At 42.0% G+C, this 18,300-nt stretch overlaps 1 protein-coding gene across 2 annotated transcripts in view; it reads left to right on the forward strand.

The window, feature by feature from the left end:
• The window catches only part of rnf43 (ring finger protein 43), a 90,328-nt gene that overhangs the window by 41,066 nt on the left and 30,962 nt on the right, over window positions 1-18,300 (forward strand). For both annotated transcript variants that reach the window (XM_079649801.1, XM_079649802.1), the window contains one exon: window positions 15,723-15,836. In XM_079649801.1, coding sequence (XP_079505927.1) covers window positions 15,723-15,836 — 114 coding nt within the window. The remainder of the gene's footprint in view (window positions 1-15,722; window positions 15,837-18,300) is intronic.

The raw sequence follows: 18,300 nt of genomic DNA on the forward strand, positions 1-18,300 counted from the left end.
GATAGGTCTACATCTAAAGACAAGGCAAGGACAGATAGGGGAATGTTGTGATGGGGCCCAGAAGAAAATACTCAGGAGTGAAGAGTCTCACCCCATGAAGGACTGAGATTGAAATAAATATTCCATCAGGAAATGACTTAAGGAGCTCCCTGGAACCGACCCCAGACTGGTTTATCCATTTGCCAGAGGCTTAGAGAGTAGTACGGCACAATAACTGTCAGAGACATGCCTTCTCTTTTCTACAGAGGACTGACGATTCAGAATCTCTGTTGACGATGAGTCCTCCCAATGATAGTATGCAAAAAACTGGAGTGCAGTCTGGGTTTGCCTGTTATTGAATTGAGAGGCTTTCTTTGTTGCTGCCAAGAATCGGCAAAAAATCAGCAATGTTTTGTCTACGGGGCCCAGAGAGCTCCCAGGTTAGAAGGAGGAGAGTAGGAGGCAGGGTGAGGTAGATGAGCTGCTGATGGGGTTGTTTTGTACCTTACCCTCCTGACCCAGTGCTCTCACTGGGGGCCTGTCGTGGAGCGGTGCCTACTTGCGGTATCGGCTGGCCCCTAAATCACAGACAGACTGTCCCTGCTGAAGAGATTTATCTAGCGGCCTGCTACCAGAATACATCAGCAGACCTGCCCTGCCAGGCAGCACAAGTACCAATTTAAAAGCTTCCTTATGATATGACAGCCGAGTGGTGATGACAGGCCGCGCAATGTTCCGGGCTCTCCTACCTTTCATCCCACAGAATACAGAGAGAGAACGGAAAGACTGCTGAAAGGCTTTTAAAGTAGGAAGTAGTGCGCCATAATGTTCCCGCTGCGGTAGAGGGACGTCTTGTGTTTTGTTTTCTGAGGCAGATCGAGTCCGGCCCAATGCACTCAACATAGTCTTCCTCTTCTGTAATTATGCGCCAAATATATTTTAATGAGTAAAGATTTCTGAATAAATGTTATTTGTGCATAAGCCATTTAGTTTTCTCGAGCCTCAGGAGTGTATTTTTTCTTTTTTTTTGTGGTGCCCAAACAAAGCTGCTACAGAAGAGTAAGGCCAAAAGAGGAGAAGAGAACAAAATTAGGACGTTTTATTTGATTTAGCATTTCGGTATTAAAGGCAGAATATTGAGAATCATTTAGTAATACCATTTTTAGAATGATGTCGAAATGCCAGGAATTAATGTGGCCTTTTATAAATTGTCTTTTTCTGGTCAAAAATATTTGTATTCGGTTTTCGAAAATGCATAACCAAGGTTTGTCGTTTGGCAATGGAAAGCTAAATATATGCATACAGTGTTTCCCATACATTGATTTATTTGTGGCCCCGCAAATGAACAACGAAAAACACAAAAAAACAATAACAATGACTAAAGTAATCCCCTACATCCACTACCAGTGAGCCTCACACAACACACACCTTTTGAGAAGAAAGTTGCGTTGGATTTATTAACAACTTTTAGACTTTATTCCTAAAATCCAACTTTCTTCATCATCCCGTCCTAGTTAGTCACTTCGATATTCCAACTTTAGATTCATCTTTCCGACTTTATTCTCAACACCTTTGACTCTATCTCGACATTCTATCTTTATTTTTGACATTTTGAGTTCATTCACATTTGGACTGGATTCTCAACATTCTGAATTCATTCTCGACAGTTCCACTTTATTTCTGTTTTTGAGTTTTTTTTCGAAACATTCCTTGTTTTTCCTAAATATTTAGCCAAAAAAGTTAAAAAAAGAGAACATTCCTACATTGATTCTCCTTAGTCATGGCGGTTGTACTCTGGGTATTCTTGCAGTAGGTGAATCCTGCAGTGTTTCTTCTTCATGGCCCTTGCCTGTACTGATGACTCTCCCTACTGGGATGGCACATTCAGTGAAAACGAAAGCTGTCTTACGGCAGACAGCGGCAGCAGCCACGGCTCAACTTGACTTTGTTAGTGCCTGTGTGTGTACTGTATACATAATGTTACCAAGTAGGACAAGTGATTTATGTGTTTATACACTATACAGACTTTTATGAGTGTATATGGATGTGTTGAGTGTTTCGTGGTAGCGGTGATGAGTGTGCGCTGCTGTTGGAGCAGGCAGATGTTATCATACAACTGTGTGCAGTATTTAAGACTTCCGGCACTGCAGATAAGCTGTTTGTATTTACTGCAGGAAGATCCTCAAACCCTGGCCTCAGTTCAATCACTGCATGGAGAGAAGGGGTGTAACTGCACCTGTAGTGATTCTACGGGACATTCACTTTGGTACTGAACATAACATGTTTTCTTAAGTACACCAATTAATAACAGCCTTCTGAGTTTAATATATCTTAATTACAGTATGCCGTTTGAGACATAATGAATGTGCTGCAATTCTAAAGAACATCTTGTATAACCGTGTGTGACTGTTAAACACAGTTAGTTATGCAGGTTACCCAGCCTGTTTAGCTAGAATAACTTTCATGGCTAATGTTAATGGGAAATCAGTAGAGAGTAAATAATTGAGTGAACGTGTCACTTCCGATGTCTTTCAATATGCAAATCATCAAAGATTCTGCCTTTAATAGGCAGTGAGTCATTTGATGTCATACCATTACTTACATTTATTTTTTAGTGGTCTTTAACAAACAATATTTCCCACTAGCCCAGGCCTGTCAACAACATCCGACAGGTGTGTGGTGAAGTACACAAAATAAAAAGAGGTATGAGGAGATGAGGTTGTTGACCAACACTTATAGGGCAGTTAACGGCTCCAGAGTTCTCTGGATGCTTACAAATGTACTATTATTTGTTAAAATTACATGACAATGATGCACACCCTTGTTTAGTTAAGGAAACAGGTGATAATCACGCCTGGTTGCCTTGGAATGATAAATGAAAGAAACTATGAGTGAGATTGCAATGAAAGCTAGTGGAACAGCAGCTAGCCAGGAAGTGACATCACAAGTTTCACACTCATACAAAAATGAAAGGATCAAAATCTGGTATTATATTTGCAGCTGTCGTTAAACAAATGTGACAATACTTACAGTAGCATAGGCATATACTTAGGGTGCAAATGTTCATTCATTTACATCTATTATATAATATAATCAAAATGTAATGTTTATAATATTCAAACAGTAATTAAAAATGAGATTTGTTTATTTTCTTTATCTCTTCTGTTAGTTTGTATACTCATCAAATGCTAACGTTCACATGGATTCATTTTTAAAGGTCAAATAATGTAACATACATGTAAATAGTTTATTTTTTTCATTAAATAAATAAATACCATTTGATTAGTTTTCTTTCTGCTTTACAGAAATCTACTGAAACATTACGAAAAAAACATAAAATTAGTTATATACATGTTTTTATTTCTCACATCAGAAACCATTTCATATGAGGATTTTCGGTTTGATGTAACACTTAGCACTCAGCAAGCAGTCTCCCCCCTTACACACACACACACACACACACACACACACACACACACACACACACACACACACACACACACACACACACACACACACACACACACACACACACACACACACACACACACACACTTGTAAGAGAGAGTGGTGATCCAAAGGGCAGCAGTGTTTACCTGCCCACTTGAGTGGATTCCTCAGCCGGCTGGCTCAGACGTTGAGGTAGAGGCTCCGGTGCCTGCGTGTCTACTGTCTACACCGGAGACATTCTTCGCCTGATATCACTGCAGCACGCTCAACAAAGATGTTGAAAGGCCATATTGAATCAGACTGGGAGTGGAGGGAGGAGGGGAGTTGGAGGAGATAGATGGACTCTGCTCGTAAAACTCACTGTCGTCAGCGCGGCCAGAGGCCTTGAAGTGTCCGGCCCGCGGAGGGGAGAGAAGGTGTGACTTTCTGTATATGTTTGTGTGTGTGGACGTGCCAAATGTGACTACGCAGGCATGTGCGTGGGTGCATGTGTGTGCTCATGTGTTGAAGTGAGTGCATCTGTGTTTGAGTAATAAATAGTGTGTGTGTTCCGGACATTGAGCTGGGCTGAAAAAGCACACATACTGTACATGCTGTGTTTTAAAGTTGCATTCATGTCAGCGCCCAAACAAAGCGGAACCTGCTGGTCACTAGTTCAGATAGTGTGTGTGTGTGTGTGTGTGTGTGTGTGTGTGTGTGTGTGTGTGTGTGTGTGTATGTGTATGTGTATGTGTATGTGTGTGAGTGTGTGATAGGGAGATGACTTCAAAGCAGCATTGCAGCATTCTGTCCGCCCGGCCTGTTTACACTGCTCAGTGGAGTCTGCATTCCTCTGTCTCATTTTTCCATGGCATTCCACGAGGAGCTCCCTGCTCCTGGCCGCGTGCCCACGCATCAGCGTCGTTTACCCAAGCAGCCCCCTCCCCTACAGCCCTTACCCTTATAGTGCATACATACTTTTGTACACACAACTGTACGGTCCCTTTTGCCATTAAAACAAGACAGGACCCAGCTGGGACTGGAGCATACAGTACAGCACCCAGCATGCAGCAGGGCACACTGAAAATGCAGAGGTCAAGGGAGGGATCTTGAGTGCCACAAGAAAGGGCAGTAAATATTTTAGTATTTCATGATTTGATTGGATTTCGATTGTTGTCAAGATGTTTTTAAAAGGCGATTTCACATTTAAAACATTTCCCAGTTCAAATCGGATTCCGGATTCAGCAGATGCTAACTTCAGGATCTACCCCAGTCACTATGTGTTTTAAAAAGAGGGTGTGACACAGTATGGCATGGAAGCATGGTAAAGTGTGTATACAATTATCGGCTTTTTAAATATAGAAAAAGTTATAAAAAGTTATTTCCATTATGTTAAAACAAAGTCAAACCAAATAAAAAAGTAACATTAAGTAATGCTAAACTTACACAAATAAACACTTTTTGCAAACTGCATTTAATTTTTTTTAAACCTATCAATTTCAAAAAATGATAAATCGAGGTTAGCAAACAAATATTTGGGGAATTTTTGAATCGCTCCGAAATCTCCAAAGGTAAGAATGTTGATTCTTACATGAATCCTTTTTTTCCCAGCCCCTACACAGGAGAGCAGAAGTCTCCCTCCCTCCCTTAACCCTTGATACTCCCCTCTCCCCTTCCCTGACGGACTCAGGTGGATACCCAGGCGCACAGACGTCAGCCCTCGTCCCTCGGACAGAAACATCTGTGCCGGTTTGTCTTGAAAAGCTCTCAGCGCATTCCCTGACCGTAAATCAGGCCGCTTCAACGCCAGCCTCAGAGCCAAAGTGAAATATAGCAGCAAAAAGAAAACAATTATGCTGCCAATTACAAGGTGTGTTGCAAGCAGTCGTCGGCCACATCAGAGCACTCTCTGCTGGTGTTTTTGTGACTATTTACTGCAGGGTTGCTACGGATGTAGTGTGTGTGTGTGTGCCTGGCCAATATGGTCACATAAACATTTGCGGAGAGCAAAAATAACATGGAGAGCCATTTATTTAGATGTTGTGTTTACTTGCTCTTTGCCTTTATGACTGCATTTCTCCGACATCGGCCGCAGGTGATTATGGGATTCCCTGTGGGGGGGAGAGGAGGGGCGGTGGCAGACAGTGACATTTGTGGTGAAATACGTCTCTCTTTTTCTTTTCTCCTGTCCGAGGGATTAAATTAGAGATATTATATGACACAAAAAGTGGGTAATAACACAGTAGAAATACCAAAGTGCGCTTATATGGAGTTTTGATCCTAGAGGTAGACACTGGAAAGACCTTTTTAAGAAATTATTTTCTGGCCTCTCCTCTGTTTTGATTTCTTCTTTCCAGGAGAATTAGATTTAAAGCTGATCATGCAACTACACATGTTGGTATGGAAAAGTTTTGCTGTGTACAATTATTGTACATACTCGAGGACAGATGTTAAAGGAATCAACCGTGAGGAAAGAGGAAGTCAGTGGGTTAAGTCATTTGTTTTGAACAGATGGGAGGATGGGGACGCCTCTGAGGGAAAATGATTTACAGTGTAAGCCCTAACCCCAATAACTGAGCCTTACATTTCTCTGCAACCGTTTATACAGAATTTATGTTTGAATTGTCTACTGCAGCCAACAGGTGAACCACACCTGCTGCCAACTGGTAGACAAGAGAAAATACTGCATGATACATTTAAAGAGCCACCTGCCAGAACTTATATTTCAGCCGTTTACATACGTGAAAAACGATTTGGTACGCACCCCATGATTCAGATCGGCTCCAAAATGTAATCGCTTCATGCTCGGCCCATTCTTCATCCATTCAGTTACACCCTTTGGTTTGTTGAAGGATGCAACTTACCAAACCTAAAAACTAACATCCTTGCCATCCGATGCCTTATCCTGCAATGTCTATAAAAGTGAAAAACAATAGTTATGTATCAGATACTTCAAATTTCAATTATTTCTCCCATACTTTCCCCTTTGTCCAGAATCCCATGAAAATCAAGCAATTCTTTTATTTAACGTATTCCTTCTGAAAAACAGACGACTAAACCAATTATAAAAAAGGTGACCGGAATGAAACCCCTCATTAGGGGTTTCAGGCTTTCCCTGTCCTCAGACAGAGGGAAGCTCATTGGCTGCACATGTCTCTGTACAGTGGCATCCATTTTCAGCCCACATGCTGCGTTTTTAGGGGTTTAAATCTTTACGAGGTTGACTGGAAGAACAGTTGGAAAGCTGGAGCTGAAAGAGGAAGGGAAAAGGGGGGCAAATGACTCCCTCTTATACGCCATAATAAAGTTTGACCCTTTTTAAGAGCAGCATATTGCCACAGAATAGACATGTTGGTGGGTGGGTTCAGGGGGGGACATGGGATTGCATTTCCAAATGAAAGGCAAGTCAAGAGCACCCCCAGCAGTCTACTGGTTTTTTTATTTTATGTGGAAGTGTTTAAAAAAGGCACCTGTTGCTTGTTAAAGTGAATCACAATGTCTGCAACCCTCCTCTGGTGTCATTGTTCTTACTGTCTGCAACTTGTTCTGTTAAAGCAGTAGTTTGATTTTGAAACTGGACCCTCTCCCAGTCAGTTAGAACTCTTTAAGGTCAGCCCATTTACCATATACCAATATCAGTGAAGGCCCTAACATACTGTATATATTTATATAAGATTGTGGGCTCTGTTTGAAATAAGTTTTCAGCTAGGATCCAGGGATGTTGGTCAGTCGGTTGATTCCCCACTTTGGTGGAAACTGAAATATTTTAGCAACCATTTGATGGATTGAGATGACATTTGGATCAGAAATGTATGGTTTCCAGTGGGATATCTCACTGACTTTGGTCTGACATATCGCCTAGCACCAGCAGGTCCAGGTTTTACGTTATGCTGTAAAATATCTTATCATCTGCTGGATGATTTGGTTCATACTTTGGTATACATGCATGGTTCCTATGCCGTGTACCCTCATGACTTTAGTGTTCCCCTGTCTTCTCATCTTTTGAACTTCAATATGAGGGACATTTGTGGTTTTCAGTGATATGTTTAACAACTATTGGATCAACCTTGACATTTGATACAAATAATCATGACCTCCTCAGCATTACCTGTGTTAACGTTTGATATCTTATCCCTAGACTTTCAATTTGTCCCATTCTTTTCTTTATGGTTATGAAACACCTGCAAAACCAACCACTTGTACTTCCAAAGTCTACTCTGAATGAATGCAATTTAACAATGAAAATGAATTAGGGAACATATTAGCTCCAAATTGACCGCACGTCCTCCTGCTTCTTTGCCTCATGTTACTTTTTTTCTGCTTCTTTGTGTGTCCCCTTCTCATTTAATTTGGAGTTCCTTTCTGTAAACACCCTTCCTCATTCTCCAGGCTAATCTCTTTCCACATAGATGACCTTACGTTCCCAACCTTAAGTGATTGACACTCTTAAAAGTGTGGGTTTTTATCTCTGACTGATGTTGTGGAACCTGAGAGAGTGGCAGAGCGGTCCTGCAGGCCAGGGACGGGCCGGAGGAAGCCTGCAGGACGTGTGGATATGGCCCTGTCTCTACAGGGAAGAAGGATCACTGCAATACTAACAAACTGTTGGGTTACCAAGCCACTGACTTGTTATGACAGGGAAGTGCTGTGTTTATGTTGAACTCAGAGCTTTGAAATGTATATAGCCAAGCGCTGGCCTGAGGCTGATGGAGTGGCCGTAGTTGTTGGTGGTGTGTATGTTTCGGTGTGCGGAGATGTGTTTGTGTAAGACCACTGAACCTGGTCAGGAAGTGTGGAGATGACACGGGGCTCCATCTTAAAGCGGTTTCCATGGTGATTCCGTTGAGTGGCTCTAAGTGCTTTGTCACCAGTCAGAGAGAGAAGGGTCATTCAGTTAATGTAGCAGCTATAATGATAATAAAAACTCAAAAGTGCCCCTGTTTGATGTTCTTTTGAGCACGTAAAGAGGACTGGAGAAGGTCTCACCATAACAACATAGTCTTATGGTCCATGTGAAATATCCTTCAACTGGTCAGAAGATGGACATTGTTTGTTAATTAGGTTTTTTTTCATCCTCATAAACAGATTGTGCATGCATATGGAAGAAAGCTTTGGTTGATTGCAGGAATACAGTTTGCGTTTAGAACAGGGGAATTAATTTGCTGAAATGAAATCACGTAACACATCCCTTCGCCTTACAAGAAAGTAGTTTGAATAAGCTGGAGATTAGCTCATAGTGTGCGATAGAAAATACGTTTTGTGTCAAAAGATCTGACACCAGAACCCCAGATATATAGCCCCCTACCTCGGAAAGCTTGTAGCTATCAGTCCAATAGCCAATGGGTTCAGAGATGGTCTTTTTTTGCAACCATGCATTGTATAACATTTGGCCCATGGGATTTCACCAATTTGGTTGCACACTGCTGTTTTGAGTTTGGCTTTTTGGTCTTCGCTATGCTTTGAAGAAAATACTTTGTTAGGTAATAAATCAAATGAGAGGATAAGCCAATGTGGGTGTGTTGTCAAACTTTGGTGTTCAATTACAGATCAGTAGTGTGTGTAGTGTGTACAGTAGGGTGTGTCCTTAGGATTGCCCATTGATTCTTTGGATCTGAAAAAAGATCCTGACCATCTCTGCTGCTTGTGCTAAAACTACTGTAAGTGTGCTCTGAGTGCATGCTACATAAAACTCTTGTACATCTTTATAATACAAGTGAAAGAGCTACTGTAGTGTGGAAGGCAAAGAAAAATGAGCAAAAGCTTGACTTGAGAAAGAGTTTACTGCTCATGTGGCATACCACCAGTACCCAGCAACTTTGTTTAACGACAACGTTCAGTCTCACTCCTCAGCTTCCTTTCTTTCATTTCAACTCCTCTTTCCTTTCCAGCTTCTTTCTTTTCTCTTTTCTCTTTTCTAATCCCTTTTATAGAACAGAGAGACAGTCTGACGGGCCTGGAGTCGGGGGGAAGCACATCTACTTAAAGAAAGCGCCCGGGCAAATTTGGGACTGGTGGTAATTATTTAGGCCTCATTATGGGATCACGTTTCCCCAAGTCATTCTCTGTGGTAACCGTTACTGGATATGGGGCTGACACTGTCAATAAAGCGAGGGGAAAGATGACACGCCTTTTGTTTTGACAGGACCAAAGCAGTAATGCCTCCTGTTCGTTTGCATTTGCAAAGACAGGAGAGGTGAACTCTTTTTCCAGATGCTGTGCCAGAGAAAGACCCTCACTTGGTTTGCCTGGCACCGGGCGACCGGGCGTCACTCTTCTATCAGCCTTTTAAGTAAATGTACTTAGTGTAGGCTCACGAGATACAAGGCTGTTTGAGGTGTGTGGTATGAGGAGTGTGTATCTGTGTCATCTATGGCACTGGGGGCTGGACCACAGAGTGTGTGTGTGTGTAGAAGCTAGTAATGCCTGATTATTGGTCCAAGCATGTATATGATATCTGAGAAAATGCTCAGTGGCTTGGCTCTCAGTGCTGCTGTGATCAAGACCAATGTAGAATGTAACCACAAGTATATTAACTCAAGTACCGTACTCCATCACATCTCAAAAGGGAGTATTTTACACTTTACGCAACTGCATCTATCTGATAGGTTTAGTGACTTTACAGTTAGAGATTGTTTTCATACAAAACACAAAAAAACGTATAAAATTAGATGTTTTCTTATATAAATGTAACTAATTAATTAATTGATACAAGTTTATGTGCAACTGGCCATTAATATAGTGATAGATTATAAACATTTGAAATGTAAATGAAGTGTTTTCTGATTGGGTAGATCTGACACTAATGGCGCAGCTTTGTATTGAAGTTCTTCAAAGAGGCGAGGGTAACTTTGCTGAAACAACCTTTTCCAATGCATCCTCCACCACTGATGTAGACACACTGCTCAGAGTGCAGAGTGACTCACTCCGCCTGCAGGACTACAGAGGGACTTTTTGCCCCAATAGATCAGCAGAATACATATGTTCACATGCAAGTACCTGCATGTGCTCTCATGTGCCTCCAGCAACAATACATAGCTGCAACCTCATTCATTAACCCGTGCTATTAGTGATTTCAGTTAGGGGGCAGGGGTGGTGGCATGGGTCAGTGTCGTAGCCCGTCCTGCCACCTCAGGCTCCCTCATCACTTCACAAATGTGTACAGAGAGCCAAATCTTTGCGGGGACCAAAGTTATTGTTGCTTAGTAACCCAGGCAACCAGATTCAGATCTCTTTCAACTATTACATGCGGTCTCTCTTTGCTCTTTTTAGAGACCGCTCTTCCTGCTCTTAAACCAAACATTTGCCCTTGTTACCAAATCTTCTGCCAAGTTAAATAAGTGAAAGGCTTTGATTTACATCCACAGAGACAGATATAGCATCATAAATCATACATTTCGTGTCATGAGTGAGGCCAAATCACTTTCAATGTGTCTGTTTGAATCAAAACACAAATTAACTTACCAAGTTTTACATAATAAAGGAGTCTAATAATAACACAGGGCAGTATTTATGCAAATCAAATAACTGAAAGTCATTCTGTTGAATTGGGCAACCAAAATCTGAAGCCGTGCCCCAATTTCTGAACTCACTGCCCTGACTTCTTACTCACTTTAACAGCACTTTTATATAAGTGTGTGCATGAAAGTGTAAGTGTGTGCACATGCACAGCAGGTGTGTTTAATGGAGTTCAAGAGAATGAGAGACAAAGAGATTTCATACGTTTGAGCCCAGACGTGGGAGGCTGAGTCACTCTCTGAGGAAGAGGGTCAGTCCGAACCCAAGCAGTAGATATTGTGTTGTTTTTTTACTGTGTGTGTGTGCTGCTGCTGCAAGCTTGCATGTGTCAGGGTTGATTGAAATCTCACCAACCTGGCTGGCTTTCCAGTCCTCAGGGCAGAGCTTCATTGAAGAAACCTTCCTCCCTCCCTCTCTCGATTAAACACTGCACGATAGAATAATCACACTAATGTATTTCTTTCATCGCCTACTAAAGCAATCTGCTTCGTTTTGATCACTTTTGCATGAAGCATTTCGTCCAATCGTTTTTGAAAAGTGGCCTGAGCAGCTGGTAATTGAGTGGTGGAACTCGATGAGAGGTGCAAGCCCCCCCCCCCATCCCATCCCACCCCGACGCATACTGACATAACTGCCTGGGCCTGGTTCCCTGCTGGCAAGAGATGAACTAAAAATCTCTCTTGCTGATTATTAGCAGATGAAAAAAGAAGATCCGCAGGGCTCAGTGCAGGGGAAAACAAATATTATCGACTTCTCACCGCAGCTACTATTTATTCTCCCCTTTTTCTGTCCATGTATTTGTTTTTGAAACTGTTAAGATTCTTGCCCCGGAATATTTTAGGGGTAGTCTTTGATTGAGCTGCAAAGGAATGCCTTTAATCGTGGCTACAAAGGAACCGAGGGACATGTCCCCGTCAGTTTTGCAACAGATCCAGACAGATTGAGGAGGAGGAGGAGGCGGAACGGAGGAGTTAGCATTGTTAACAGTCTGTGGGGAACTGTTTGCGTGCCCTGTGGTTTCTAGTCCCTGTGAAATGGAGACTCAGTGATTCGGTTTCCCAGGCCCCTTTTTCTCAGGGCCATACAAAAACCAAATGAAGACGTTTCAGTCTATCCTGGGCGCCATTTATAGTCCAGTGGCAGCATGACTCTAAGTGGTGGTTGGCACCAATGGTGGCACATGGAGAGAGTTTGCAGCCATCTGTTTATAAGTGGTGTGCATATCTAAAATAGAAGAAAACTTTAACTCTTGTCAACAATGCAAAACATAGACACTGTGATCATGGAAGTGGTTGCCCTCAGAGGAGAGCAAGAGGAAACTCAAGCCAGCCGCTCCTTCTGAGCCTGTTTGGCTCAACTTCGGGATTATTATCTACTTTATTAGGTATGATTGCACAGTCCCATGTATCAACATGTTTAATATCGCAACACGATCAAAACATGACCAACTAAGCCTCAAGATTCAAAATAACCCTTGTGATTTCAGCGTATTGGCACATCTCTTTTCTGTAAGTAGCTTTTTTTCTACTTTTCCGACAAACCTACAGCATAAAAGAGAAGAGGTCATGGCATCAATGAAGGAGGGCCATTAAAATATTTTTGTGTTTCTTTCTTTTACTTTGTTAAGGGCCAAGTTCAACTTTAGGCCTCTAATTTAGGCCTAGTAAATGTGCACTGGTAGAGGCAGCTGGGAGGGCAGCATGCAGGCCAGACCATCACTTCCTTAAGAGGAGCTTCCTCTCAGGCCACATGCCAGGTCTGAAAACGTCATGCAGGGCAGATTCTGAAGTCAAGATTATTCCATTTAGTTTTCTCCTTCAACTTCATGTAGAAAGAGGTACTCTGGATTTGATGTCTTAGTGTCTTTGAGTACTTCACCATGACCCAAAGCCTTCTCTGTTATTCTCTATATCATTGCTTTCAGAGCTTTTCTTGTTTGACGTATCATACATATGTGTTTACTTCAATGGACTGTAAATGGAATGTTATGTAGCACTTATTTTTGTATCCAATTGAATTGTCTTTTTTTTTGTCAGAGTTCTGCCTTTTTCCACTTCAGCTAACTAAAGTCTTAAGACACCTCTGCTCACTTTCTGACAAGTTCCCTGTACTTTCAATCACATAGCGTTTCTTAAGGTGATACAAATGACTCCAGTTGGCTCTATAATTATTGTGACAGTGATTTCTTAATAAGCAGAAGTGCTTCATAACTTCACACTTTCCCTCATAACATATTCTGGCAGCTGCCAAATAATCCCCTGGGGTACAACAAAGGGACAATCTCCAGGTGTGAAAAGTGAAAGCCAATGCATAAAGTGCCCTTTCCCTATATTCTTTCCTTTAGCGAGCAGAAAGACAGTTACAAAGAAGTCCTTTTTTATAGAAGTCTTTGAAAAAATGACTGAACTAGGACCCTATTTCCCACTTGATGCATTACCTCAGTAAACATTTTCCTTACAAGTTATTTCCTCAATCTTTCAAGTCTTCTTCAATACAGGATGATGTTTCATTTTGTAAATGACGGTTGCTTTAAGAGTAAATTAGACGATAATGCAAGGTAGATATAGATATATACTTTATTGATCCCAATTTTGGAAAGGTATGCTTTATGGCGGTAATACATTGTGATTGACAACACGCTGTTGTCCGTGTTTTCCTCATAGAACTTTAAGCCTGTCATCGTGTGTTTTCAGTTCTCCAATTGTTCTAAGCTCCATCCTCTTGTCACTTTTGGTTGGAAAAGAACAAGATGGCAACAGCCAAATAATGAACTTAAGGCTTCAAAACATTAAGTAATGGGTGATATCACAGTTACTACGTCCAATTCGTATAAACAGTCTAAGGTTATACTCTGGATTGTAATCACTTGTCTGGAGGTCATTAATATAGATGTTGTTTGTGCAGAAGGTATTTAGCTGGCTTGTTTTTAGGGCTGCTCAATTAATCGTATTTTAATCGCAATTACGATTATGGCTTGCAACGATTACGAAAACAACGTAATCGAAATAAAACGATTATTTTTTTATTATTATTATTACTTTTAATTTTTGTATTGGTTTTTCAGTTGAATTATCCTTAAAGTTCAGGGTAATCAACTGTTAAAAAAATACTGCTCCAAAAAAATGCTCCAATAAATGGATGTTTTCAAAGTAAATGGATAATCGTTTTTTAATAATCGTGATATCAATTATTGACCCACATAATCAAGATTATGATTTTTGCCATAATCGAGCAGCCCTACTTGTTTCCCAACTAGCTTCATCATCTCAACTCATAGTAGACATCATAGGAATAATTCCTGGTATGTGAATCCACTGCACTCTCCAATCTCTACACGAAGGGTGTTTCCCTACTTACTTCTTTTACCTACAAGCCCCGCCCCCGGTCCCCCAAATCTGTCTCCTTCTCCTCTCTCCCTCCTTGTGACAGACATGCACAAGCCCTTTGCAAAACATTACGTCAATTCCCCTGGACGGGGGTGCCAGCTGTTGATGTCACCCATGGGTCTTTTTAATTTAGGGATTTCCGCTGGGTGAGATGAGGGGGAGTCCCATGACCTCAGCCCACAGCCACATGAAGGGGCCCACCGGGGCAGAACCATGCCGGGACAGGCATATAGGGCAGGGCAGGACAGGGCAGGATGGGACCGCCCTGCTGGGTGAGCGCAGGGACCGGGCCCCTCATGGTGATCTGGGAGGACGGGCAGCATCGTGTTGGTGCTCTTATTGATGTCATGTGAGGAAATTGGGGATGTTCGGGGATGTATAGGAGCGGTTTTCTCCTTTTTGGACAACCTCGTACCCGTGACAGCATGTCTGTGACTTGCAAACACTGCTGCTATCCTTTGAGCTCTTAAATGCAGCCTTTCAGCAGCTACGAATTTCCTCCCTTTCAGAGGGGATCAAATGTTCCTACCAAAGACTATCTCTGGCTCTTTCAGTCCTCAAGGCTTTCAGTGGGAGTGAACATCACCATCCATGTAATTGATTTTTCAGGGTGCTAAAGTTTTTTCCTCTTGATAACAACTGTGAACAGTATAGAGCAGAAACGCCTTCATTCAACACATAAAAGCTTCTTTCAAGTGCAATTGTCCCAAACATTATCTTCCTCTCTTCTTGGTTATGGTCCAGTCTTTACTTTAGGTCACATGCTGTCAGTAACATGTGTTTTTGTATTTGGAGGTTAGTTTCTTATTCTGCTACAGTTGTATCGTTTTGCAAATTCCCCGTCACAAAGCTTTAAAAGATGAGTACAATAGAGGAGTACAATAATCAAAACCAAATGGTTGGTGAAAGTGCAATAAAGACAAGGAAGTTTACCAAAGTCAATTCAAGTATGTCACGAGTTTGAAATGTTTCTATCCCCATCTGCTTAACAAATGTTTTCTCATCTATCTGCATATGTCTTGTAAATATCACTGGTATTTGAGATACATTTTAAAGTGCTCAGTTTTTCTCCAGTTATTCTCCATCTTTCTGTTAGAAAACAATAACAGCTGTAATTTGTATTCTGTACTGTCTCTTTAAGAAACCATCAATGTGGTCAGTTATTGTTATATTTTCAAAAGAAAGTGCTGATTTACACAATCAATTCAAATCTCTTGACATTGTTTTACATTTTTAGTACAAATATTACAAGTTTGTAATACAGTTAGGCAGATGAATCCCCGTCTAGTTGTTGTCCTTTCTGCCCATTTGACTAAGGACAATTGAGTGAGATTCAACACCCCTAGGGATCTACTGATTGACCTTTCTTGTTATCCTTGTGAAATGATAACCTTTTCTCTTTTTCTCTTGCAGTATCACCCTCTGTCTCTGTGCAACACAAGTGAAGATGAACGCCAAGAGGGTGACTTCATCACCATTGTCAAACTGGAGCACAGTGCACCCCGCTGTCTGCCGCTGGTTGATAAGGTAATGATCACACAAACACACCCTCTGAGAAGCTCCCCTCTCTGTGACCCCTTCCCCTCTTGAACATGGCAGCAGACAGATACTTCCTCTTGCCATCTTGTCTTCTCTCCAGTACACCTTCCGCTCTTGGATTTACTGTACACTTTAAAGAGAAGATGGTTTAAGAGTGAATTATTTGGCAAGAGCTTAATGTTTTGTTTAGGACAGTGATCTTTCAGAGTGAGGGCTTGGACAGGAGGGGGTGGGCTTAGCTCAGCGCTGCTATGTAGCAAGTGGCAGTGAGCCCTGGCTTTGGATGTAAGACTTTCAAGCCCCAGCTGTCACTGGTCCGATCCCGGCTAGCAGTCCAGAGCCAGACACTCTCCATTTCTTCCCCCCTCTAATATGGACGCAGCCATAGATTCCACCCACAATGGTTTAGATGTATGTGCGATGGAGTTGACCCAAATACCCCTTGTGTTTAAGTATTCCGCCATTTCCTAACTCTAAAGCAGCGTGATTTAAAACTGTTGCTATTTTTTCCCTTGTTTTTCAAGTGGTGACAAATTAGCAGGCAGGAGTATAGTTAGGCGACTGACTTTTTTTAGCCCGTGTTTTCTTTTCCCCTAATTTAAAGCCATGTTTAGGAACTGCCCGCCGTGGCGACGATGTAGAGACATTCCCACACTTTCCCCGCTCCTTTCTTCCTCCTGCTGTTTCTGCTCCCTCAGTGGGAACCAAACCAAACAGGCTAAAACCAAGGAGGGGTGGGTGTCACTCAAGGCTGTCTCCAGAAAAAAGTTTTGATTAAAGCCTTAATGGCAACACTATGTTGTCCCATAAACAAAACACAGTCTCTTCCTAATGCGAAAGTGCCTTCCAACAAAAGGCTGTTGCTTCCGAGTGTTTTCTCCCCTCCCTTCAGATCGCCTTTGAAATCAGGAGGAGAAGGGGAGGGGAGGACATCAGGGTCTTGTTGTTTTGGTCTTCTGGAAAGTATGTGTTCCAATAAACTCCACTCCAGCCACCTGCATCCTCGCTTCCTTTAGAGAGATTCAAAGCTTTTGGTCGCAGTGGATTTATTGGGGATTCATCATGCAGCTGTTGAGGAGCTTGCTGTCGGCCTGTAAAGGAGGATGAATCAGATGGTTTGGGATGTGCGGTGCTGGGTCAGCCGTAGTCTCTGGATGGGACTTGTTTACAGTTTAGTCTGACTGCAGCAGCCCGCCCCACTGATCTATAGATACCTCCACAGCCACAGAGGGTTCGTGTTGCACCACACACACTCAGAATAGACTGTAAACCAAACAAAGTGCAGCGCAAAACCTTGAAGGATAAGGTTTCATTGTTGTGCTTTGTTTTATTTTGTTTTTCAGAGGTTCTTATCCGCAACGACATCATGAACAAGAGAGATTCCTTGGCTGATATGCACTGATCTGTGCTGTCTCTCAAGTGCCATATTTTCTTCTACCTAATGGAAGTTTAAAGTGTATCTCTATGCTGTTGTTTTGAAGGTGCATAACATGTTTAAATTAAATAGAAATACAAATATTTCTTAATGCTTTTAATCACATCAACCTCTCCTTGTGCGTTCTGCGCTACACACTGCCTCTTACCCACATTAAAAAAAGTATAAAATGAGCAGTTTTCTTTAGATGTACTGCTACCTGAATGAACCTTTTAGTGAAGTTAAAGTAGTCCTATTTCAGAAGGATATAGTTCACCTTAAGGGGCCCTAGTATGCTTTTTGGAGGTATTCCCTTTCCTGTGTTGTGTTATATACATTTGTGTGCATGTAAATGGTCTGCTAAGGCTTCAATCTGAAATCTCAATAGAGGTCCAAAATACAACTATGAAACATAAAAATAGACTAATAGGGCCTCTCTAAAAGATCCCTACTATACATTATAGATAAACGAGTTATATGTCACTTTTCCACATTAAAAGGCCTAAAATCAACGAGTTGTTTGCTTAGAAGCATCTACAATCAGAACTATTCAAACCTACAGCTATTGCTTCCGTCTGTCTTTCAGATATAGCTCTTTTTCTCTCTCTCTCTCTCTCTCTCTCTCTCTCTCTCCCTCTCTCTCTCTCTCCCTCTGTCTTTCTATGCAATTGCCTGAATGAAAACCCTGCACCGCTCCAGTGGTTTTGCATCATTACACAACACAACATGAGCGGAGGCCACGGGCTTTCTCTGCCAGCATGTTTTGCTAGGAGTGATCCGTCTGCTTTCCACTAGCTCTGTTTACACTCGAGGCCTGGAAGCGTTCTCAAGCTAAGTCACGGAGCAACACATGACTCAACGAGAAGCGGCGTGGCAGCGCTGCCAGCAGGGCTACTGTAAACTCCACGCCAGGCTTGCTTTGCTCACAATAAATGTGGTAATCTGTGCTTCTTCAGACACCGAGCTCACTTTCTCCTACTGGAGCTCCATGAATCAGCATCAGTTTAAAAAATCCACGATTTGTGAAAGTAGTTTTCA

Source organism: Notothenia rossii (genome assembly GCF_949606895.1).
Source record: "Notothenia rossii genome assembly, chromosome: 9".
NCBI classification, from domain to species: Eukaryota; Metazoa; Chordata; class Actinopteri; order Perciformes; family Nototheniidae; genus Notothenia; species Notothenia rossii.